Source organism: Choloepus didactylus, chromosome 19 (genome assembly GCF_015220235.1).
Source record: "Choloepus didactylus isolate mChoDid1 chromosome 19, mChoDid1.pri, whole genome shotgun sequence".
Lineage (NCBI taxonomy): Eukaryota > Metazoa > Chordata > Mammalia > Pilosa > Megalonychidae > Choloepus > Choloepus didactylus.
In genome coordinates, this window is record NC_051325.1 from 7,473,850 (window position 1) to 7,499,367 (window position 25,518).

The 25,518-nt window shown below is 44.3% G+C and overlaps 1 protein-coding gene across 7 annotated transcripts in view; it reads right to left on the reverse strand.

Annotated features, from left to right (window-relative positions):
- Window positions 1-1,488: 1,488 nt before the first annotated feature.
- NINL (ninein like) overlaps window positions 1,489-25,518 on the reverse strand; it is a 190,609-nt gene continuing 166,579 nt past the window's right edge. For 5 of the 7 annotated variants that reach the window (XM_037811299.1, XM_037811301.1, XM_037811297.1 and 2 more), the window contains 6 exons: window positions 21,794-21,856; window positions 18,703-18,861; window positions 17,708-17,821; window positions 9,377-9,589; window positions 4,993-5,106; window positions 1,489-2,282 (listed from right to left, as the gene is read on the reverse strand). In XM_037811299.1, coding sequence (XP_037667227.1) covers window positions 2,091-2,282; window positions 4,993-5,106; window positions 9,377-9,589; window positions 17,708-17,821; window positions 18,703-18,861; window positions 21,794-21,856 — 855 coding nt within the window. In that variant the 3' untranslated portion in view covers window positions 1,489-2,090. The remainder of the gene's footprint in view (window positions 2,283-4,992; window positions 5,107-9,376; window positions 9,590-17,707; window positions 17,822-18,702; window positions 18,862-21,793; window positions 21,857-25,518) is intronic. The other 2 variants (XM_037811296.1, XM_037811295.1) reach the window with 2 other exon arrangements.

The window sequence follows — 25,518 nt, forward strand, 5'->3', positions numbered from 1 at the left end:
GCCTACCCCACCTCGATGGTTGCTAACATGACCACAGATATAGGGTACTGGTGGTTTGATGGGTTGAGCCCTCTACCATAGGTTTTACCCCTGGGAAGACGGTTGCTGCAAAGGAGAGGCTAGTCCTCCCTATAATTGTGCCTAAGAGTGTCCTCCCGAATGCGTCTTTGTTGCTCAGATGTGGCCCTCTCTCTCTAGCTAAGCCAACTTGAAAGGTGAAATCACTGCCCTCCCCTCTACGTGGGATCAGACACCCAGGGGAGTGAATCTCCCTGGCAACGTGGAATATGACTCCTGGGGAGGAATGTAGACCTGAGATCGTGGGTCGGAGAACATCTTCTTGACCAAAAGGGGGATGTGAAAGGAAATGAAATAAGCTTCAGTGGCAGAGAGATTCCAAAAGGAGCCGAGAGGTCACTCTGGTGGGCACTCTTACGCACACTTTAGACAATCCTTTTTAGATTCTAAAGAATTGGGGTAGCTGGTGGTGGATACCTGAAAGTATCAAACTACAACCCAGAACCCATGAATCTTGAAGACAGTTGTATAAAAATGTAGCTTATGAGGGGTGACAATGGGATTGGGAAAGCCATAAGGACCACAGTGCACTTTGTCTAGTTTATGGATGGATGAGTAGAAAAATAGGGGAAGGAAACAAACAAACAGACAGACAAAGGTACCCAGTGTTCTTTTTTACTTCAATTGCTCTTTTTCACTCTAATTATTATTCTTGTTATTTTTGTGTGTGTGCTAATGAAGGTGTCAGGGATTGATTTAGGTGATGAATGTACAACTATGTAATGGTACTGTGAACAATCGAAAGTTTGATTTGTTTTGTATGACTGTGTGGTATGTGAATATATCTCAATAAAAAAAAAAATTCAATCTCCTTTTTACTTCAATCCCAGATGGAAGCCCAATGTGAATAAAGGAGTGTACCATCCAATGACAAATGTGTACACGTTTAAATCAAAATATATAGAGATTTAATATTTAAATAACTGATAGAACTAGTCTCTCTTCACTGCGCCTCTTTGTTCTGAGGTTTCTTGATTGTTTTATTTGCACATCTAGTTTTGTATATAACTTTAGAATAGGCTAGTCTAATTCTGGGCCAGGAATTGGTTGGAGCAGGGGACACCTGTTTGTGTTTTACCTGGGAATATACTGCATTTATCAATTAACTTAGAAGAACCAAAAACTTTATGTTTTTGAGTCTTCCTGCTAAGAACTGATCTTTCCATCTGTTCAAGTCTTGCAGGCCTTCTATTGTGCTTTAAAGTTTTTCCCATACAAGCATGTATAGTAAATGTACAAACAGAAGGGAAGTGGAAGGGAATCGAGAGCAAAAGAACAGGGACTTCACCTCTATCGAAAATATTTTATTTCTTTTAAAAACATAAATTTATCAAAATAAGATTTTTAATACATCTACTTGATGGTCACATAGGTATTCTTTATAAAACTGTATTTTTCTATAGGTTTGAAATATTTTATTAAAACTTTATTAAAATATTAAAGTTAAATCAATTTTAAATAGAAAAAATTTATTGCAAGTACAGTGACTTTGTGCATTAACAGTAGCATATTCAGAGATTCAGATAAGACAAATGACCATAATTTATATATATTGTGGATATAAAAGTACACTTTTATTTTTACATATAATACAATTTCCAGTGTGATGACATTTTTTATAAGAAGACTGCATTCACAATATAGACCAATATACCCAAGTCCACAGACCTCAGCACCATCATCCACATGTGGCACAGCAGTCCCTGAAGAAGGGGATCCCCTTCTTTGGGGCTCAGTTGACAGTCTGGAATAGACTACCAAGACCTACTATCAAGAATTACAACAATCTATGCCCAGGCCAGTAACAGTGAAGTGGTAAAACCGTACAGAGCCCTGATTTTGTATTTGCATTGACTCTTTGCATCTGGCACAGTCACTAAGTCTTTGGGGTGAACAGGGAGCCACACCCCTCAGATCACACATGGCTGACAAGCCAGAGAAAGCCTGGCGTCCCGGTGGCCGAAGTTCAAAAGCTCTTCTTTCAAAACGCCTTCCAGGGAACCAAGCAGACTTTACACAGAGAGGGACACTGAAGCGATCTTATTAACTAACTTGTTGAGAGCTTGAATTTTTTCTTCCAAGATGAGGTTTCTCTTCTCCACCCCTTTTTGCTTCTCTTCGGTGACCTGCAGTGCTTTCATGAGGTGAGCGTTCTCCACGTAGAGGTCCTTGAGCAGCAGATCAGATTTTGTGTTCTTTTCAAACTAGAGAGAGAGAGAGTCGCTGTCACTGAGTATAGGGCAGGAACGCCAGCTTGCCCTGGGGAGCTTACAGATCTGTGGCAAATGGTGGCTGTGATGACAGTTTTTGCTACACTGACTTAAAAGAGCCCAACGCAGAGACCCTCTACCTTTATGCTTGGGACACGGGAAGAGCTGAGGGCTCAGGACGAGTAGCTGTGTGTCCTCACATTCCCGCTGCCCATCATCACCAAAGCCTGCTCAGCTTTGTGGGTCAGCACCAAATTTGTTCCATGACTCAACAGACAGTTCCTGACGCTCACCACATGCCGGGCGCCTGGCTAGCAGAGGACACCATGGTGCACAAAGCCTCTGCTCTCCTGGGGCACACGATCTTCAGCAGGGGACAGACCAGAAACAAACAAGCAGGACGATGGATGGTGAGAAGTCTGAGCAGGGGGTGGAGGGACAGCAGAGGAAGAGGTGGCTGCTTTTACAGGTGGGTGAGCAGAGCAGCCTCTGCCCCTGGAAGATACCATTTGCAAGGGAGCCGGTCATGAGACTTTGGGGAGGGAGACCGAGTCAGCGCCAAGGTCCTGAGGCCGGCGTGTGCTTGGGGAACTGCCAGGCGGCTGCTGTGGCTGGAAGGGGCCATAGAGGGAGAGGTGGGTGCGAGGTGGGGTTGAGGGGGAGGAATCAGCAGTGTGAGGCGGGTTGACGGAGAGGCACGCCGGAAGTCAGCTGTATGAGGTGGGGTTGAGGGGGAGGTGGACCGGAAGTCAGCTGTATGAGGTGGGGTTGAGGGGGAGGCGGGCCGGAAGTCAGCTGTATGAGGTGGGGTTGAGGGGGAGGTGGGCCGGAAGTTAGCGATGTGAGCCAGGGTTGAGGGAAATGCAGGCCGGAAGTCAATGGTGTGAGGTGCGGTTGGGGGAGACGGGCTGAAAGCGTTGCAAGGTGGGGAGGGGAACTAGAGACCGCGGAGCCCTGGAAGCCAGCAACTGGAGGGTCTAAGCAGAGAAGGACCCGCAGCCCTGTTTTATATGGCACGCAGCTGCTCCTGGGCTGAGACCGAATTAAGGGTGGGGGCACGGGCCTGAACAGGGAAACCGGTTAAGGGGCAAAATTGAGGGTGGCTTAGACTAGGGTGAGAGCAGGCGGTACGCAGGGGACAAGAAAAGAGTTTGGATTCTGCATCCATTATGAAGACAGAGTCCATGGACTCGATGTGGACAGGTGTGGGGGGCAGTACCAAGGACACAACTCCATAAATTTGGGGCTGCACCACTGCTGGAGAGAATGCGAGGGGAGGCACAGGAGACAGCGAGCACAGACCCCTTCACTGAAGGGTATTCGTGTGTAAGAAGCAGGGAAGTGGTGTTGGGGGTTGGAGAGTTGCTGGGCCAAATGTCCTTTAAGGTGGGCAGCAGACCCTTCTCCAGAGTGTCACATCTCCTTCTAGCACTGAACGCTCCTCTCCGGAGAGGCTGGACTGGGTTGGACCTTCCTGTGTTGTCTCTTTTCCTGGCCAGGCCCTGCCCCCTGCCCCAGGCTCCAGGCTCCTTGGTCACCGCCCTGGGCACTCCCTGTGGCTGCATCAGTGCTTAGGAGTTAACTTGTCGCTGAATTAGATTGCAAGTTTGTATAGAAGCTGTGCAAACCACAACCCCCCACACATCCTTTTTCTGTCTTTGCTTTCTATAGCAGCCCAAGTTATTTTTTCTCTCCAGAGCAATGTCTCTTTAAAATTTTAGTTAAAATCTTCCAGTGGTTTCTAATTGCAATGAAAATGGAATCCAAACTCCTGGCCTTGGCTGTAAGACACGGACATGTCCTGACCAGCCCTGCCTCTGTACCTGCGTCTCCTGGTCAGAATTCACACCAGCCACAGCGACCTCCTGATGTCCTTGACATACCACGCTTCTCCCCAACTCAAGACATCAGCCCATCTGTCCACCCTGTCCTCTGCCTCCTCAGCATCCCCACCTGTCCTCCAGGACAGGGAGAAGCGTGTGGCTGCCTTTTGGGGGTGCCCGCTGATTGAGGGTGCTATACTGGCATTGAGTACCCAGGGGCCAGGTGGGACAACTCTCCTACAATGCCCAGGTCCCTCCCAAAAGGCCAATCTGACTTATGTGGGGACCTGGTTAGACCTCCAACAAGTCTCCAGGCCAGTCCTGTTTTAGTTTTCTCAGGGCAGTTTCATGACTTGAGGCTATTCACCCTTTAATCATCTGACTCCACCTCTAGAAGGTAAGTTCCATGAGAGCAGAGACTGTCATCTCAGGGTCTACCTGGAATGATGCTTGTGATATGCAGTATGTGTTTGGTAAATACTCACTGAATGACTGAGCAAAGGAATGAATGAATGAGTGAATGAGTGAATGACTATCCTTCCTGAGATTATCTGAACATCTCAAAAAATTAACCTTAAAACAATTCGCAACAGAAAATAAACAACGCACACATACAGCATAGGGGATCTATCTAGTCAATCAGTTCCTTTTCTATTGACTGCTTTTAATTGTTAACCCTCCAAAAAAAAGCTTTACATTCTTAGAATGAAGTTTAGACAGAGCTCCAGATTCAGTGGCTCCTAAATGAGCACAGAGTTCTCTTCAGAACTCTGATGAAACGCCTTCTCCCTGCATCAGCTAGCTCCTGGGGAACATCGACAAAAGGAAAACAAGTTTGGAAACAGGACGTGAATATTGTAATAATGAAGTTTACTACTCACGTGTTCTTTCAGCTCATTCACTTTTTCTTGTAGGAGCATTTCCATATTCTTCAATATCATTTCCAGCTCTTCTACCCGCTCTTCTGTGGCTTTAAGCTGTTTTTCATGTTCTTCCTGCCACAAAAGAAGGTTAAAGGTCAGTATTTTACATTTCAAAAGGAATCATTTGAAGACTTATTTCTTTAAAATGGAATCTAGGTAAAAGGTACAAATCTGAGTGTAGATATGAATCATATGTACATATGAACCTTCCATCTGTATACAGGAATAGTAAAAAAAGATTCTGTCAAGTCACAAAGCTGCCACCCTTTTTTGTAGTTCAAAGGAGAATCTGCAGACTGCCTTGTCTGGTTCTAGGATTTTAATCATAAATGACTCCAAAGTGAGTTTCTCCAGATGTATTGTTACATATTTCTAAAGGACTTCCGATTAATTTTTTTTTGTTTTGACAATAACGTATCAATCTTTACCCTTATCTCTAATTTAAGATTTTTGCATAGTGCCCTGAGATTATTCTTTCTAAGAATTTATGCTCTATGGAAATTAATTTTTTTACGGAGAAGTTGTAGGATTACAGAAAAATCATGCAGAAAATACAGGGTTCCCATATCCCCACTATTATTAACACCTTGCATTAGTGTGGTACATTGTTACAAATGTTGAAAGAATATTATAATTGTACTATCGTTTATAGTCCATGCTTTACACTGGGGGTCACTGATTGTGCTGTACAGCCCTATGTTTGTTTTTTTTAAATTTTATTCTAGTTATATATATATATATATACAACCTAAAATTTCCCCTTTTAACCACATTCAAATATACAGTTCAGCGGTGTTAATTATATTCACAGTGTTGTGCTACCATCATCGCCACCACTCATCACAAAAACTTTTCCATCACCCTAAACAAACTGCACAATTCAAGCATTAATTTCCTGTTCCCTACACCCACCCTGGCCCCTGGCAACCCATATTCTATTTTCTGACTCCATGAATTTGCTTATTCTAATTATTTCCTATCAGTGAGATCATGCAATATTTTTCCTTTCGTGTCTCGCTTATTTCTCTCAACATGATGTCCTCAAGGTTCATCCATACTGTCACATGCATCAGAACTTCATTCCCTTTTACGGCTGAATAATATTCCGTCATATGTATATACCACGCTTTGTTTATCCATTCATTGGTTGATGGACACTTGGGTTGTTTCCATCTTTTGGCAATTGTGAATAATGTCACCATGAACACTGGTGTGCAAATGTCTGTTCACATCCCTGCTTTCAGTTCTTCAGGGTATATACCTAGTTGCAGGATTGTAGGTCATATGGCAATTCTGTTCTTAGCTTCCTGAGGAACGGCCACACTGTCTTCCCAGTGGCTGCATCATTTTACATTCCCACTAGCAATAAATGAGTGTTCCTATTTCTCCACATCCTCCCTGACACTTGTAATTATTCCATTATTTAAACTAACCATTCTAGGGGGTTATGTAATGGTATCTCATGGTTTTGATTTGCATTTCCCTGATGGCTAATGATATTGAGCATCTTTTCATGTGCTTTCTGGCCATCAGTAAATCTTCCAAACATCAAAATTACCCACTTTTCAAGTTCAGCTCCACATTCTCCCTCATGCAGACTCCCCCTGCTCTCTGGCCCCTGCCCAAAGTCCACCTCTGATGTATCCTCAGTGTTCTGGTTTGCTAATGCTGCTGTTAAGCAAAATACCAGAAATGGATTGGCTTTTATAAAGGGGGTTTATTTCGTACAAAGTTACAGTCTTAAGGCCATAAAGTGTCTAAGGTAAGGCATTAACATTCAGGTATCTTCACTGGAAAAAGGCTGTTGGCATCCAGAAAACCTCTGTTAGCTGGGAAGGCACGTTGCTGGCGTCTGCTTGCTCCCAAGTTGTGTTTCAAAATGGCGTTCTCCAAAATGTCAGTGTAAGCTTTCAACAGCCGTCTTCAAAATGTCTCTCTAAGCTGCAGCCAATGTCAGGAGTCCATAATTCCAAGCATCTCTGAGCTAAGCCAGCTAGCGTCTGGGTCTGTGCCAGCATTTTTAAAGGACTCCAGTGATTAAATCAAGACCCATACTGAATGGGTGGGGCCACACCTCCATGGAAATAATTCAGAGTTATCACCTACAGTTGGCTGGATCACATCTCCATAGAAACAACTTAATCCAAAGATTCCAACCTAATCAACAATAATACATCTGCCCACACAAGACTGCATCAAAGAACATGGCGTTCTGGGGGACATAATACATCCAAACCAGAACACTCCAGTACGGTGTTGTGACACTGCAGGAATAAACTGTTCTCTCAGTCTTTTTTTATTAAACAAACACTCTACGTAATTTTTAAGTGCCAGGGACTGTTTAAGTGCTTCAGAAGTGCTAACTCATAGATGCCTCATGATCACACTTTGAGGTCATTATAGGTATCCAAATTTTACAGGTGAGAAGATTGAGGCACAGAGGTTAAGAAACTGGCCCAAGTTCACACAGCTGAGAAATGGTGGAGCTGGGAGTCGAACGTCTGCAGTGCTCCAGAGCCCCTGCTCTGGTTCCCTGTGCCCTGCTGCCCTTCACTGTAGAGACTGCTTTTACGAATTTAGAAGCTAAACCCAGCACCTGGCATACTGCCGGGCTATGTAAGTCTGTGCCACATATGAAACGTGTCTACACCAACCCTGTGTCCTGCTGCCCTCCTCCATCCCTCTGCTCCTTACCAACCATGAGTCTACCCCAGGGCCTTTGCATGTGCTCTGCCCCAGGCAACTGGAAGGCTCCCTCACCTCCTTCAGGCCACCGCTGGCTACTCCACTTAAAGTCACAACTTGCCCAGTCCTCCCGGAACCACCTGCTCCCATCTGGCTCTCCAGAGTATTCACCACCATCTAATCTACTAAATATATCACTCACTTGTCACTTTTCATTCCTTTGTCTCTCACCACCACTAGAATATAAGCTCCGTGAGGGCACAGATTTTTGCCTTGTTTGTTCATTTCCGTGAGTGCTCAGTGAATAACTCAGGGACGGCATGAATGAAAGGTAACTGCGGGTGGATTTTATTCAATCTGCATCATTTATTCAGATACACCATTTGAAAATCGGGGGAGTTGACATAAAAATCTAGATTCTGGCCTTTCTTCATTCCCTTCCCTGCCTTTCTTTTCTTCTCTCCTTCCTTCTTCCATTGTTCCCTCACTGCCTTCTCTCTCGTTTTAAATGTTTATTGTGTTAACAAATGTACAACAAATTTTCCCAACAGAACTGCTTTTTAAGTGTATAATTCAGTGGTATCAATTACATTCACAACTGGGTGTTCTATGCAATCAGAGGTACTGGCACCCTGCAGTCTGGACCCCACATGGCCACTGGTGGAGCTCACCCCTGCTGCCACCCTCACTACCGCTCCACTCCCACTTCCAGGGTCCTGTATACAAATTGGGCTTGAGGCCCTGTGCTTGTTTGGAGCTGTTTATGTAACCCAGAAAACACCATGTTCTTTCAATCCATTTTTGTAGGTGCAGACCTATTGTGGGTGGCACCTTTTGGTTAGGCTGTTTCAATTGGGATGCGACCCACCCAATTCAAGGTAGGTCTTAATCCTTTACTGGAGTCCTTTATGAGAGGATAAAAGGCAGAGACACAGAGAAGACAGAGAGATGAGAACTGCCCAAAGATGCCAGAAGGACCCACAGGAGCTGAGAGAGAGAGCCACTGAAACTAGAACCCAGGAGAGAAGGACCAGCAGATGCCGGTCATGTGCCTTCCCATGTGACAAAGGAACCCTGGATGCCAGCAGCCTTTCTTCAGAGAAGGTATCCTCTGGTTGACGCCTTAATTTGGACAGTTTCATGGCCTTAGAATTGTAACTTGTAACTTAATAAATCTCCATTATTAAAAGCCAACACATTTCTGGTATATTGTGTTCCAGCAGCTTTAGCAAACTAAAACAGGTTCGTTCTAAAACTCATGGAGCCTTGGTGTGGCTGACAGACATGAAGGGCCCCATATGGAGACCTGCAGCCCCCAGAGACAAGCTGCCTCTAGGCGGAGACTGTGGGTCTGTGGACTGCAGGTTGGGGGGAACTTTAGGGCTGACTGGCCCCGCCCTTCCCAAGGGAGTGGAAGAACCTTCCACAGGAGGCTCACACGCCCTCTGCCTGATCCATACTCCACAGTGGCTGGAAAGTCCCCCTTTATTCAGCATGAAATGGGGTTCCCTTCACTTCCATACAACTAGTCCTCTGGGTAAGAGCTGCATCTGGAGGGAGCTGTTGGGTCTCCCTGACAGTGTTTTGCTGAGTGCCCACTGATCCATCACCCTCAACTGGCCTCTGGGGTCCCGTCTCCCAAACAGCCAACACTCACCCTCTGTGTTTCCAGTCGTGCCTGCACCTCCTGGGCCTGGAAGCTGCACTCCCTGCGGAGCTGCTGAGCCTGCTGCCGCTCCTCTGCCAGCAACTGCTGCAGCTCGGCCACCTGGTCCCAAGGCACCATCTGCTCCAGCCTTTCCTGCAGCTGCTGCACCTCCTGCAAGTGCTGGGACTCAGTCAGCTTCAGTCTTGTGTCAGCTCTGTTCACCTGCACCCGTGAGAAAGCAATGGCAGCTTACAGATTTGGTTTAACTGCTGAGAGCCAGAGAATCATTATTAGACACAGACACAAAGGGGCCGGGTGACTCATTTTCTAAATTTAAGGACACACTACAGTGGAAAGAAAGTAAAGCAAGTTCACTTCTTTGTGGACCTTGAGTGTGCAAAACCCATCATTTCACAAAGAGCGCATTTATTTGAAGTCCTGACAGCCAAACTCCCATTTAGCCAGAGCTTCTACATAGTGATAGAGTTAGTAAAACCTAGTTTCACTGTCCTCAAAATGTGAAGTAGAAACTTGACATTGGATCCGTTGAAGGATTAAGTTATATTCTATCCAGTCTTACCAATCAATGTTTCAATCGAGTCCTAATTCTTTTAAACATACAAAGCTGTGACATTATATATTGATAAAAGGCTCAAGCTATGGAAAATATGTAACAATTTTAAAGGTATATTTACCTAGCAACAAGGCCTCAAAATGTATGAAGCAAATACTGACAGAATTGAAGGGAGAAATAGACAAATCTACAATAATAGTTGGAGACTTCAATACACCCAGTCAAAATGGATAAAACAACCAGAGAGAAGATCAATAAGAAAGCAGAAGACTTGAATAACACTATAAAACAAAAGGCCTAACCAACACAGAACATTCTACCCAACAAGAGCAGAACACACATTATTTTCAGGTACATATGGGGCCTTCACCAGGCTAGACCATAAGATAGGACACAAAATAAGTTGTAATAAGTGTAAAAAGATAGAAATCTTACAGATTACCTTTCCCAAACACAATGGAAGGAAACCAGAAATCATTAACAGAAGGGAAACAGGAAAATTCACATATATGTGGAAATTAAACAACATATCTTTAAATATCCAGTTGGCCAAAGAAGAAATCAAAAGGGAAATTAGAAAATATCTTGAGATTAATGAAAATGAAAACAACATATCAAAACTTATGGGATGCAGCAAAAGCAGTCCTCAAAGGGAAATTTATAGCTGTAAAAGCCAACATTAAAAAAGAAGATCTCAAATCAATAACCTAACCGTATAACTTAGGGAATTAGAAAAAGAACAAACTAAACCCAGAGCTAGCAGAAAAAAGGAAATAATAAAGATTAGACTAGAGATAAGTGAAATAGGTAACAGAAAAACAATAGGAAAAAATCAGTGAACCCCAAAATTGTTTCTTTGAAAAGATAAGTAAAATTAACAAACCTTTAGCCACATGGAATAAGAAAAGAGAAGACTCAAATTACTAATATCAGTAATGAAGGAGGGATATTTCCACTGATTTTACAGCTATCATAAGGATTATAAGAGAATACCAAGAACAACTGCATGCCTGAAAATTAACAACTGTATACCTAAAAATTCAATAACTTAATTGAAATGAACAAATTTCTAGAAACATACAAATTATCAAAACAGACTCAAGAAGAAATAGAAAATCTGAACTTATCTATAGGAAGCAAGGGGGTTGAATCAATAATCAAAAATCTTGCAACAAAGAAAAATCCAGGACCAGATGACTTTACTAGTGAATTCTACCAAACATTTAAAGAATTAACACCAATCCTTCAAACTCTTCCAAAATTCTATGAGGATAGCAGTAACCTGATACCAATGCTAGACAAAGAAATTTGATACCAAATTATTGACCAATAATCTTTACAATTATGCATGCAAAAATCTTTAACAAAATACTGCAAATCCAAATCCAACAACATATTAAAAGGATTATACATCATGACCAAGTGGGATGTATCCCAAGAATGCAAGGGTGGTTCAACATAAGAAAATCAATCAACGTAATATATCATATGAATAAAATGAAAGCAAAATCCATGTGATAATCTGAATTGATGCAAAAAAGGCACTTGACAAAATCCAATACCTTTTCATGATAAAAACACTCAGAAAATTAGCATGAGAAGGGACATCATCAACACAATAAAGGGCATTTATGACAATCCCACAGTTAAAATCATACGTGGTGGTGAAAGTCTGAAAGCTTTCTCCCTGAGATCAGGAAGAAGACAAAGAAGCCTGCTTTCACCACTGCCATTCAATAGTGTACTGGAAGTTCTTGTCAGAGCAATTAGGCAGGAAAAAGAAACAAAAGGCATCCAAATAGGAAATGAAGAAATAAAAGTATCTCTATTCACAGATGACATTGTCTTTAAATAGAAAATCTTGAAGAATCTACAAAAAAGCAAATAGAGCTAATGCATGGATTTAGCAAAGTTGCAGGCAAACAGAATCAACACATATTAATTAGTTGTTTCCAAACCAGGGAAGAGAAATCTGAAAAGGAAAGTAAGAAAAAACAATTCCATTTACAATAGCATCTAAAAGAATAAAATACCTAGGAATACATTTAACCAAGGAAGTAAAAGACGTATGCTAAAAACTAACAAGCACAGCTTTATGAAATTAAAGAAAACCTTAATAAATGGAAGGACATCCATGCTCATGGAATGGAAGACTTACTATTGTTAAGATGTCAGTACTCCCCAAAGCAAACTAAAGGTTTAACATAATCACTATCAAAATTCCAGCAGTCTTTTTGGCAGAAATGGAAAAGCCAATCCTCAAATTCCTATGTATTTCAAGGGGCTCCAAATAGCCAAAACAATCTTGAAAAAGAAAAATAAATTTGGAGGACACACCTCCTGACTTCAAACCTTACTACAAAATTACAGTAATCAAAACAGTGTGGTACTTGCATAAGGATAGACCAATAGAATAGCCTTGAGAGCCCAGAAGTAAACCCCCACATCTAGGGACAACTGATTTTTGAAAGGGTGTCAGATCCACTGAATGTGCCAACAAGAGTCTCTTCAATAAATGGTGCTGCTAGGAAAACTGGATATCCACATGCAAAAGAATGAATATGTACCCGTACCTCAAACCATATACAAAAATTAACCAGATACCTGATAAAGGTTTAATATCCAGAATTTATTTTAAAAAAAACCTCCTACAACAAAAAGACAAATCACCAATTAAAATATGGGCAAAGGACTTGAATAGCCTTTTCTCCAAAGAAGATATATGAATGGCCAAAAGCACATGAAAAGAAGCTCAACATTATTAGCCATTGAGGAAATGCAAATAAAAGCCACAAGATACCACTTCACACCTGCTAGAATGGCCATTTTGAAAAAGAAAAAACAAAACAGAAAATAACAAGTGTTGAGGAGGATGTGGAGAAGTTGGAACCCATGTGCATTGCTGGCAGGAATGTAAAATGGCACAGCCACTGTGGAAGAGTTTGGTGGTTCCTCAGAAAATTAAATATAGAATTACGATATGAACTAGCAATACCACTCTTAAATATATACCCAAAAGAATTGAAAACAGGGACTCAAACAGATACTTGCATACCAATGTTTCTAGTGGCATTATCAATTACCAAAAGATGAAAGCAACCTATCTGCCTGTCCATCAACCAATGACTGGATAAACGAAACATGGAATATTATTCAGCTGTGAAAAGTTCTAATACATGCAGCAACATGAATGAACCTTGAAAACATTATGCTAAGTGAAATAAGTCAGAAAGGATCAACGTTGTTTGATTCCTCTTAAACAGAAATACCTAGAATTGGCAAATCCATAGAGACAGAGAGCACAGTACAGGTTACCAGGGACTGGGACAAGGGGACCTGGGGAGTTATTGCTTAATGGCCACAGTGTTCCTCTTTGGGGTGATGAAAAAGTTTTGATAATGGATGTGGTGAGGATAGCACAACAGTGTAACGTAATATATACCAAGGAATTATATACTTGAAAATGGTTAAAATGACAGATTTTATGTTATATATATTTTACCACAATAAAATATGTACCTATAAAGCTGAGTATGGTCATTTTCCTTGCAGTGTATCACCTTCTAGTGGTACCTTTTCATTCCTGAGACATAGTAAGGCCCATCTTCCCATTCACAGAAGGAAAATCAAACACACAGTGAATCCCAAAGTGAGATTGGGGCAAACAACGTGGTGTTAACTGCAGCACCTGATTCTGCAACCATATTGGATGACAGACTTTACTGGAGTAATGATTAATTATTATTATTGAATGATACATATGTTAGCCAACTCCTTTTATTAAGCAATTGGGAGGAACTTAACGAAATGAGAGAAGATCTAAACACTATTTAAATCAATTTGATTCCGAAGGCGTCGCCTACAATGCACAGAACTTCCTTGGCATCCTAAAAGAACTGGCCCATGGCCCATGGGTTCATTATGAGAAAAATGTCAGTCGCGGCTTCAAGACCTTACTCTGGAAGGAAATAATGAGAAAGCCAATTGGAAGGTGAGACTTCATCTCTATTTTCAAATAAGGGGTCTTAAGTTTTCTTCTTACAGAGACAGTTTAAATCAGTTTATTATAAATATATATCTAAACCATTCATTTTTTCAGCTTCCAGGTAAAGTCCAGCACTTAATTTATACAGTCTATAAGAAGAGATCAGGAGACATCATCTACTCTTAAATCAAAATCGTGGCATCACTCATTCAAGTCCTTGGCACAGTCCCTTGCCCAGTAGAGAACAGTCTACCTGGATTTGCCACGGGTAACCTTTAATAGGAGTTAGTTTCAAAACCTGGAAGAGTTCTGCTCCAGTCATACATTCTTTAGCATCTTGTTTGCTAGCAAAAATCGGCAATCTAGCTTTTCTTAGGTCCTCAGGCGCTAAGATTTTATACAGTTTTCTGGTTACAGGAATTCCATCCACAAACTTTGTGTTAGGATAGTAAGTGTTCCAGGAAGAAGGAAGAGATGCTGGGTCACCAACATCCCACACCAGGAGGTGTGTATTATCAACAACCTTCTCTTCTACATTACTTCCTATCGCAGATGTATGTGTATACAGCTTCCTTCAGGGAAAACTGGTACAGGAAGTAGTTTTCCTTGCATTGTCCCACCCCACAATGATAACTTGGTGCTCCTGGTGACCGGCGAGTCTCCTTATCCTGGGGAGGAGAATCCACATTTTTGGGCAGTGGGCCCCCTACCAGCCCCCCAGTGCGTGCAGGTTGAGGGGGAGAAGAGAAATGCGGCACAGCCCCCGCCTTGGCTGCTCCTGTGCAGGCAGCCGGGCGCTTCCCAGGAACTGGAGGGAGGTGGCCCCGCTGTGTTGTCAACATGCCTTGGGGGCCACGGTCTCCCCCCAGCTCCTCTCAGGTGGCTGCAGTGGTGGCAGCCAGGCCAGGTCTTTTGTCCCCAGCCCCCTCTTAAGAGCATCAGAGGTTTAATACCTTTTGAGGAGGGGAGAGCACCTCAGGAGTATCAAGTCCCCCCTGTGAAGGGCAATGCATGCGCTCTCACACATACATATGCATGCACGCAAACAATTCACAAACGCAAAACGTGTGCGCACACAGAGATGTACAGACATAAGCATGCACACACACGTACTCACGCACGCACCCGTACACATGCAACACACACGTGTGCAGATACACATGCACATGTGTGCACACAGATGTGTACAGACATACATATGCACACACATACTCATAGGCATGCACACACACGTACACATACACAACACAGTGTGCACACACAGATGCATGTACAGACACAAGTACACACTCGCATGCACTCACATGCAGCTTCCAGCCCAGGCAGGCAGCTCACAGAGCCCATCTGCAGTGGACAGCGAGAGAGAACTAGTTCTGAAGCCCATCTCTGCCAACCTTAGCCTCTGCCCGGATTCTCATCTCTGATCACGAGGTCACTCCCAGTTTGAAATCCAGCACCCGGCCTCAGCTACCTGACTCCGCATTTCAAAGAGCTCCTAACCAAGAGGTGTTCCTGACTTCTGACCTACCTGCGTTTATCTTTGATGCCTCCCACCCAGACACCTGGCTAGGTTGCCTGTTCCACCTTTCAGCGTGCCCCACCCATGGTCCTTACAACTGCCTCTGGACCCAGCCTCCCAAGTCGTGAACCCTCCCTCAGGCTTCCTGGGGGTAAGGATGCATCTGGCCCATCGGGGTGGTCTCTGCAGGTCCTACAGGGATTCTTTCCACAGGGAGGATATTCTACAAACACCTGCTGTATCAATTTCATCTGAGTTCTCGTTTCCTTCTTTGCAGAAAGTAGGAACTGGGTGATGGCCAGGCCAAATTCCAAGAACTTGTCCTGACTGTCACATGGAAAGGGAAAGCAATCCTCAGAAGCACATGGGTGCCGCACACGGCCAAGAAAGCGAGGCACTTTGGGGGCTGGCACTGAGCCTCTCTGCAGGCAGCCATTGATTCCTGCTAACCCTGAAGACACGGCTGCTCTTTTCCTTGGACCAGGCCATCGGCAGATGCACCTGACCCATTCTGCCATGAAGCCCATGAGTCCCCAGTGACAGCAGGGCCAGCTCCCATCTGGCAGCCAGCACCCACCTTGCTGCTGGCTTCTCCAGACTCCCCATCTGTCTGTGACTGCAGGTGATGCCGATTGAGAACCTGGCAGCTAATCCAGGCCAAACCCAGAACCAGTGGAGAAAATGGTAAATACGTCTCCTGCCACTAAGTTTTGGCATGGCTGTCACAGAGCCAGAAAAGGGCATTTCCCCAAGTGGCCTGCGCCCAGCTCCCATTCGCCTCACCTCCTGGGTGTGCCCAAGCTCCGCTCCCACCCGTTCTGCTCCTTGTCTAACCTGCTCCGTTCTGGGGCTTCCTGGGGCATCCTGGGCAGTGGCAACGCTGGGTTCCCTCCCACGCAGCACACCCACCCTCACTACATCACGCCTGGAGAAGAGAGGCTGCTTCTCCTAAAGAATCTCCTGCTCTAACTTTCTGGATGTCACTGAATTTCCTCACTGTGGCTTTGGGGTGCAACTCTGCATCCCAAAAGGAAAAGGGGAACACGGATCCCATCGCAGAGAGGCCTTTCCAGGTGGATGCTGGGTGCCCAGCTCGGTGATGGGGTCCTGGCAGCCTGTCCCGCACAGCAGGTGCTCAGCCAGACTGTGCCTTCTTGGCTGATTTAGTCCTCGGCCTCCAGGGACTTACACTGACCACACGACACTCTGAGGTTCCCTTCAGGCTTAAAAACAGAGACATAAACCTGCCAGAGACAGAGTGGGGATGGGCAGAGGCCCCTCTGGGGTGGCCTGTGGTGGGAAGACTGAGGACCAGAGAGCTTGGGGCAGCTTTCCAAGAAGCCCCGAGGAGTCCCGAGCTCCCGCCGAGTCCTCGACCTTAGGCCGTTGGGGGAGCGACCCACAGGGCAACCAGGGCCAAATCCAGCCCTCAGCCTGGGGTCAGGGGTCAGGGGCAAAGCAGCTCAGAGGAGGACCTGGGTCTCAGCAGGCCAGGAGGGCTGAGGAAACGGCCAGGCCTGAGGCCTCGAGGTCAGAGTCCTTTCCAGGCCATCAGCTCACGGCCCAGCCCAGCCTGGTCAGACTCTGCTTCGGGCCCCTCTTTCCTCACAGCCGCTCCAGCCACCCACAGCAACCATGGCAGTTTCCCAGTCCTTCGAGTGCGGCCCCACGTCTGCATTCTCACAGGCCCTCGGCCCTCAGTGCCATTTCTGCCTGCAAACACCTGCTCACATTTTCCTCCCCAGGAAACTCGAGCTTCCCTCTCTGGTCCTGCACCCACCCCCTCTCAGTACCCCAAGGTCAGTCTTTACCCCAGGTCTGCTTTTTCCCAGCTGTGAGCCTTGTCTTCCTGTCTTCCCATCTCCAGAGCCCAGCAGGTGCTCGAGAAACTTGGGAGCTGGCAGGGCACTCACATACCCAGGGGCGTGAGGGCTCCGGCCTCCCGGCATTGCAGGGAAGAAAGCGCCTCCCAGCTATGAGTGGCCATAAGTCAGGAGCAGAAAGACGAGACACCTGGTGCTTTGGAGAACACGGAGATCCTTCTACCCCTCTGAACTGTCAGACCTGGGGCCTTTTTCTGACGTTCTGCTCGGCTCCTCCCTTCTGCAGAGTGGTTCCCCAAAGGCCCCGCTCTCTGCCCTCCTCTCATGGGCAAACCGATCTCAGCTCCTGAGGAGACTTGCTCAGGGTCAAAGCAACCCCCAGATTAGACGCGACTTCATTCCCGGTCCTGGTGAGCTGCTCTGGCCACCACACGCCCACCTGGTCCTGCTTTTCTGCAAGCGTCTCCTGCAGCTGTGCCTCCGACAGTCTTAAGCTCTGACATTCCCGATCCAAGTGTTCAAGTTCAACTTCAAGTTTTTGGATTTGGTCGCTCTGTAAAGAATCAATTTCACAAATATATGAAATATCTTAGCGCTCTGGTCTTCAGAAAATTACAGAAAAGCAAAAATCACAGAATTTAAATCACCCATGACCCCACCATCCAGAGGATGACAATGAACAGTGCGCTGTCATCCCTTGGCCCTTTTTACACACACACACACACAGACAAACACATTTGCACTAAGACTGGTATGAGAACCACAGTGCTGCATGCTCTGGTTTCCTCCTTGGAACCCGAGCATTTTCCTGTGACATCAAATATTATTTGAAAACATGGCTGTTAAAGACTGCTCCATACTTCTCAGATTCAATCACCTACTGTTGATCAAAATGATCCCAATTCCATTTTGCTACTATAAATATCGAGGCACACTGGCATTCTCAAGGCTCTTGACATGTTTTACCAAATGGCCCAAATAGTTGTCCCAATTTACTCTCCTATCTTCAGGATTTAATTCCTTTCTGCTACTTTTTCTAGATGTGTAGGATCTGCAAGCATATTTTTCCAGGGCTTACTTGCTAAGTCCTTAACTTTACCTGCAGGGCAGTGTATAGCTCCAGGGATTTTAGGGATTTTCCTGATCTGATTGTTTTTCTCCTTAAACTTATTATTTTGGACTAATTTCCAAGTGAGAGGATAATTGCAAAGATAATACCAAACCCATACAGAAAACTCCAACATACCACCCATAGATCGACAGATTTGAGCATTTTGTCACATTTGCTGTATCAGTCTGTCTATCCGTCTATTAATCCATCATCTATCTGTCTATATAGCTATCTACTTATCCTGATCTGTTTTTAGCCGCTTCTCTTGGGTCCACTGTCCCCTGACCAGCTGCCCTTCAGGGCGCTGAGAGCTGGCCACCCACCTGCTCCAGCCCTTGACGACTTGCATAGTCTAGCTTCTGTGTCAGCAGCTGAATGGTGACTTGATTCTTCTCATTTTGAGCCTGGTGGGCAGAAGCCTCTCCCCGCAGCTGAAGGACTCTCTGGTTGAGCTGGGACAATTCATCCTTGTATTTCTGACTCTAGAGCAAAAAGTGTTGAAACACAGGTGAAAAAAATTTTTTTAAACCAGCAGCTCAATTCAGATTTTCCAGTGGTTCTCAACCAGGGGCCATTTTATCATCACAACTTGGGTGGGGGGTGCGCTACTGACATTTAGTGGGTAGAGAACAGAGATGCTGCCAAACACCCCCCAATTCCCAGGACAAAACCCCCACAACAGAGAGTCATTTAGCCCCCCAAGTCAACAGGGCCTTGGCTGAGAACCCTCCTCTACTCCCCAGATGAAACGAGACGTGTCTTTATCCCTGAAGCCAGAGAGGATGTGGCCGGGGCGTGCAAACCATGGCTCTAAAGACCTTTCATCTCTACCCTCATCTCATCTATGGTTACTTCTAATGTTATTTTAAGCAATTTTAAGAAGAAAACAACTGAGTAAAACTTGAAGTGTATGAGTCTCTCCAAAATCTCCTCTGAACTTTGTCAATGAATATGCAAACCTAGCTTGCTTCAGGGTAAGGCTGCTCATTAAATTGTGCATTTTTTGCTTTTACTCAATCCCCATTGCCTAGCAGACAGTGGAGGCTCAGTAATGTTCACTGGATGAATGGGTGAATGCACCATGTGTCAAAACAGCAGCTAGACAGATAAGATGGGTGGAAGTATAGAAGGAAAGAAGGATGGATGGATAGAGAGACAGATGGATAGACAGACAGTTGAAGGGAGTCATCTCCCTTCAACTTCTGGGGTAAGCATACTCCTTGCTTTCTATTCATCTTTAATACTTAAACTCTTTATTTGGAAATAATTTTGAACTCACAGAGGAGTTTGCAAGAATAGGCCTTTTACACAGAACACCCTCACCCTTTACCCACGTGCTTTGCCCCCTGCACTCTCTCAGCATCTTTCTGAACCCTGATCCTGCAGCATGTGTGACCTTAGAGCAGGCAAGTTCGCGGAGGCACTGCGGCACAGTTAGCTTCGGGAAACGTATCCTCGATGTGCCATGCACATTCCAATTCCATCAAGTGACGCAACAATGTCCTTTGCAGCAGCCCTGCCCCTGTACAGGGTCCGCTCTGGTTCCAGCACTGCCTTCAGCTCTCATTTCTCTCAAGCGTCCTTGACTTTGGCGTGTTCTCACACCCTCTGTCTTTTGAGACACTGACATTTTTTAAAAATTAAATTCCATTTTATCGAAATATATTCACATACCATACAATCATCCATGGTGTGCAATCAGCTGTTCACAGTACCATCATATGGTTATGCATTCATCACCACAATCTATTTCTGAACATTTTTCTTACATCAGAAAGAATCAGAATAAGAGTAAAAAATAAAAGTAAAAAAGAACTGAAATCACTGCCCTCCCCCCTACGTGGGATCTGACACCCCGGGGTGTAAATACCCCTGGCAACGTGGAATATGACTCCCGGTAGGAATCTGGACCCAGCTTCGTGGGATGGAGAACATCTTCTTGACCAAAAGGGGGATGTGAAATGAAATAAGTTTCAGTGGCTGAGAGATTCCAAAAGGAGCCAAGAGGTCACTCTGGTGGGCGCTCTTATGCACAATATAGACAACCCTTTTTAGGTTCTAATGAATTGGAATAGCTAGTAGTAAATATCTGAAACTATCAAACTACAACCCAGAACCCTTGAATCTTGAAGATGATTGTATAAAAATGTAGCTTATGAGGGGTGACAATGTGACTGGGAAAGCCATGTGGAACACACTCCCCTTTGTCCAGTGTATGGATGGATGAGCAGAAAAACGGGGAAAAAAAAAAGCACCCAGTAATCTTTTTTACTTTCATTGTTCTTTTTCACTTTAATTTTTATTCTTATTACTTTTGTGTGTGTGGTAATGAAAATGTTCAAAAATTAATTTTGGTGATGGACACACAACTATATGGTGGTACTGTGAACAAGTGATTGTACGCTTTGTATGACTGTATCGTATGTGAATATATCTCAATAAAATTGAATTTAAAAAAAAAAAGAACACCCAAATCATTCCCCCCATCCCACCCTATTTTTCATTTAGTTTCTGTCCCCATTTTTCTACTCATCCAATCATACACTAGATAAGGAATGTGATCCACAAGGTTTTCACAATTACACAAGACACTGACATTTTTAATTGACCGTTTCTCAACTTCGGGCTGGCCGGATGCTTCCCTGTGAGGAGACGCAGGTGTTGCACACCTGGCTGCGGAGGAGGTGGTGCGTCCGTCTCAGGGAGCCACGTCAAGAGGCACGAGCTGTCCTCTGCCTACTGATCAGCTCTTTAATTTTGAGCTTGCATTTTCTGGGTTTTATGGCAGAAGGCGATAAGCTCTAGTAGCCACAGTCCCTGAGGCACATTTAAAAAAAAAACCCAGATATTCCTACCAAACGCATTTACTCCAAATCTGATCAAACCTTTAGGCCTAATTCCCAGTTCATGGGAAATACAAGGGGTAGAGGTCCAAATTGGATAACACCATCAGGAAACCACAGGACAGATTCAGACTATGGAATATCCTGAGACAGCCACCTTATCTCTTCAAAAAGCCCATGTCTTGGGGGAGAAAAGGCATCCTTGAATAAAGAAGCCTAAAAAGACACAGTAGCAGCAGACTATTTTCCAGAGACATCCAACGTCCACACCGTCTCCACCCCACATACTCTTCTGTCCATCAGGAGAGGAAGTCGGGATTGGGGTCTCAGAGACTCGTCTGCCCCAACAGCATGTGGTGGATGTGACACAGTGACCCCCATGGATATGTCAGGAGAAGCCTCGCACCCTTCCCAGCCTTGGGGGACACTTGCTTTCTAATGCTCCCTGCAGGAGCCCACATATGAGACAAGCAAGGCACTTGGAGGGGCCACTGTGGACAGATGCATGACTGAGGAGCCTTCAGGGGACCCCCCATTTCAGGTCACCCCCCCCAGGTATCAAAGCTTCTACCTGAGGCTCCAGAGGTGATGGGGTCATCCGCTGTGCCCTGTCCGAATTGCTGACCGGCATGCTCTGGAAGCACGATAAAGTGGTCATTTTATGCCACAAAATCAAGGACAGAATCAATAGTTGAATATATGCATCAACCTCAATTGGATCCTAATTCCAAAAAAACCTATGATGTAAGATATGTTGGAATAAGTGGAGATACGTGAATACGGTCTGCATATTAGATGACAGTGGGTAGTTACTGCTCATTTTCCCAGGTGTGACAGTGGTGCTGTGGTTAGTTGAAGAGGCCTTATATTAAGGAGATGCCTGCTGAAACATTTAGGAGTGGAGTATTGTTACAGCCACAACTTGCTTTGAAATGGTTCAGGCAACACACACTCACAGATACATAGATAGGTATGAACAGAGAAATTAAGCACTTCCGGCAAAGTCAACAATTGTGGAATTAAGATTTGGGGCATGTTGGGTGACTGTGCCGGTTTGAATGTATTATGTCCCCCAAAACTCCATTATCTTTGATGTAACCTTGTGTGGACAGAGGTGTCAGTGTTGATTAAATTGTAATTCTTTGAGTGTTTCTGTGGAGATGTGCCCCACCCAACTGTGGGTGACGACTCTGACTGGATAATTTCCATGGAGGTGTTACCCCGCTCATTCAGGGTGGGTTTAAATTAAATCACTGGAGCCATATAAATGAGCTGGCAAACAGAAGGAACTCAGTGCAACTGTGAGTGACATTTTGAAGAGGAGCCACAGCCAAGAGGGACACTTTGAAGAATGCACAGGAGCTGAGAGAGTAGCTGCAGATGAGAGACAGTTTAAAGACGGCTGTTGAAAGCAGACTCTTGCTCCGGAGAAGCTAAGAGAGGAAGCCCCAAGAGCAACTGATAGTGACATTTTGAAGAGGAGCTGTGGCCTAGAGAGTAACGTCCTGGGAGAAAGCCATTTTGAAACCAGAACCTGGAGCAGATGCCAGCCACATCTTCCCAGCTAACAGGTTTTCTGGACACCATTGGCCATCCTCCAGTGAAGGTACCCGACTGTGGATGTATTACCTTGGACACTTTATGGCCTTAAGACTGTAACTGTGTAACCAAATAAACCCCCTTTTATAAAAGCCAATCCATTTCTGGTGTTCTGCAAAACAGCAGCATTAGTAAACTAGAACAGTGACCATGGTACATTCTTTACATTTTCTGCATGTTTAAAGTTTTTCATAATGAAAAGTTGCAGGAAAGGAAACAAATAGATACCTATAATCGATTTACAAATACGTCATCGAGATAAGCTGGGAAGGTAGGGGAGGAACCGATGGAGACCGTGACCTACAGATCACGCCTTCTACAAAAACCAACTCAAAGTGGACAGTAGGTTTAAATATAAACCATAGAATGTTGAAGGAAAAAAATAGGAGACAATCTCTGGGATCAAAGGATAGGCAAAGATTTCTTAGACTTCATTACCAAAAGCATGAACCATAAAAGAAAATATGGATAAACTGAATGTCACCAAATGAAAAACTTCTGCTTTGTAAAAGCCCATGAGAAGAGGATGAAAAGACTAGCTATATAGATTGGGAGAAAATATTTGCAAACCATATATCCAACAAAAGACCAGTATCTAGAATATATAAAGGGCTCTCAAAACTTAGTAAAAAACTAACAAACAATCCAATTAGAATATGGGCAAACAACATGAACAGATAACACACCAAAGAAATGCAAAGAAGCCTATGGAAAAAAATGTTCAATATGATCAGCCATCAGGGAAAAGCACACGAAAACCATGACACATGAGCACACACCTATGAGAAGGGCTAAGATAAAAAACAGTGAAAACACCAAATGATGGCAAGGATGCTGAGAAATTGGATCACTCACAGTGGAAAAGGAAAATGGTACAGCCACTCTGGCAGTTTCTGAAAAAACCAGTCATGGTAACTACCACATAATTCAGCCACTGACACTCTTGGGCATCTATCCCAGAGACATGAAAATCTATGTTCACATGAAAACCTATACCCCAATGTTCATAGCAGCTTTATTTGTAATAGTCAAAAAAACTGGAATCAGTCCAGATGTCCTTCAATAGGTGAATGGTTAACACATGGTACATTCTACCATGGAATACTATACAGCACCAAAAAGGAATGAATGGTTGACAACACCTTGGCTGGATCTCCAGGGAATTACGTGGTGTGAAAACAGGTCAATCCCCCAAAGTTACATAACTTTATGATTCCACTTATATAACACTTTCTGGATTTCTTTTCTCTTACCATCTGCATTTAAAATTATGCTTTGTTTTCCTTTTTATCAAATATCTCACGTTTACATAAAGTAATAATATTAACACAATGAGCACCCATGTAACAACTGCATATAGACTTATCAAGATTGTAACATTTTGTCATATTCACTTTGGATCTTTTTTCAAAAGAAGTTTGTTATAGTTGACATCCACTGTGTCCCAGTCCCCAGCCCCCATCTCCAAACCCTTTTCTGTCTTCAGATCCAGCCACTCCCTCGGTGTTTAACATGCCCATGTATTGAAAAATAATTTCAGTGCATTCCATGCATTAATTGTGGATATGCATATTGTTTTGCACACTTTTGAGCATAATATAAATGGCTTCATACTGTACGTATCATTCTGCAACCTGCTTCTTCTTACTCAACATTTCACTCATTTTGACTGTTGGATAGAATTCCATCGTATGAGTGTACCATAATTTATTTATCTAGTCCCCTACTGAGGGACACAGGGGGCTGTTTCCATTTCTTTCCTCTTACAAACACCCCTAGCAGGAAGGCTTGTCCGTCTCTTCGTGGGGACGTATTTCAGAGTTTGGAGGGTAGGAGCTCAGCAATGAGCTGGAGGGGAGGCTCATTTTCACCCTGACAAGCAGCTCTCCAGAGTGGCTGTGCCAATATACATTTTCTCCAGCTGAGGACGAACATTTCTTTCAATCCAGGTCCACTCAAATCCTTGGTATTATGAGGCTTTTTAATGTTTGCCAATCTGATGGGTATGAAAGAGAAACTCGGAGATTTTAAACTGAACATCCTGTAAGGGTAAGCACTTCTTCAGACTGGTGACTTGTTAGTTCGATCAACTTTTACTCTCTTTTATTCACTTTCATTCTCTTTTATTCCTTTATCGCTTTTCCTTAGTGAGTAATAGGAGATTCTCTGGATTTGGGCTACGTAGGTTGGACGCTTAGCTTGACCCCCTGTGCCTCAGTTCTTTCCTCTGTGAACAGCAGCAGCACCCACTGCCCAGAGCTGTGAGTGACCATGTGTCCAGGGCACAGAGCAGCACCAGGAACACTGTAAAAACAGCATTAATATTACTTTCATCCTTTTAGATCTTTTTAACTTGAATCTTGTTTCTTTTCATGTTTCCGTTTATATATTTCTAATCTTTTAGGATTAAGTTACTTTCACAGTTTATAACTTTCACCTTTCTCTTTCCCATTGCTAATGTAAATTGTAACACTTCGGATCTCTTCGGACGTCTCCATTTCTGTGCTCAGGACAGCCAACAGGAAGCCCGGCCGTGTGGGAGCAGCTGAGGAGTGTGGCCTTACCAGAGCCGGAGGAGCAGGACGCTTTGTGCCCGGCCGGGCTCCTGTGGCGGGTCCCCTACGCCCTCTGACATCAGAGCTTCCAATCTTCTCGACCTTGGGGACTCAGCAAAAAACACTGCTCAGGGCACGGGTC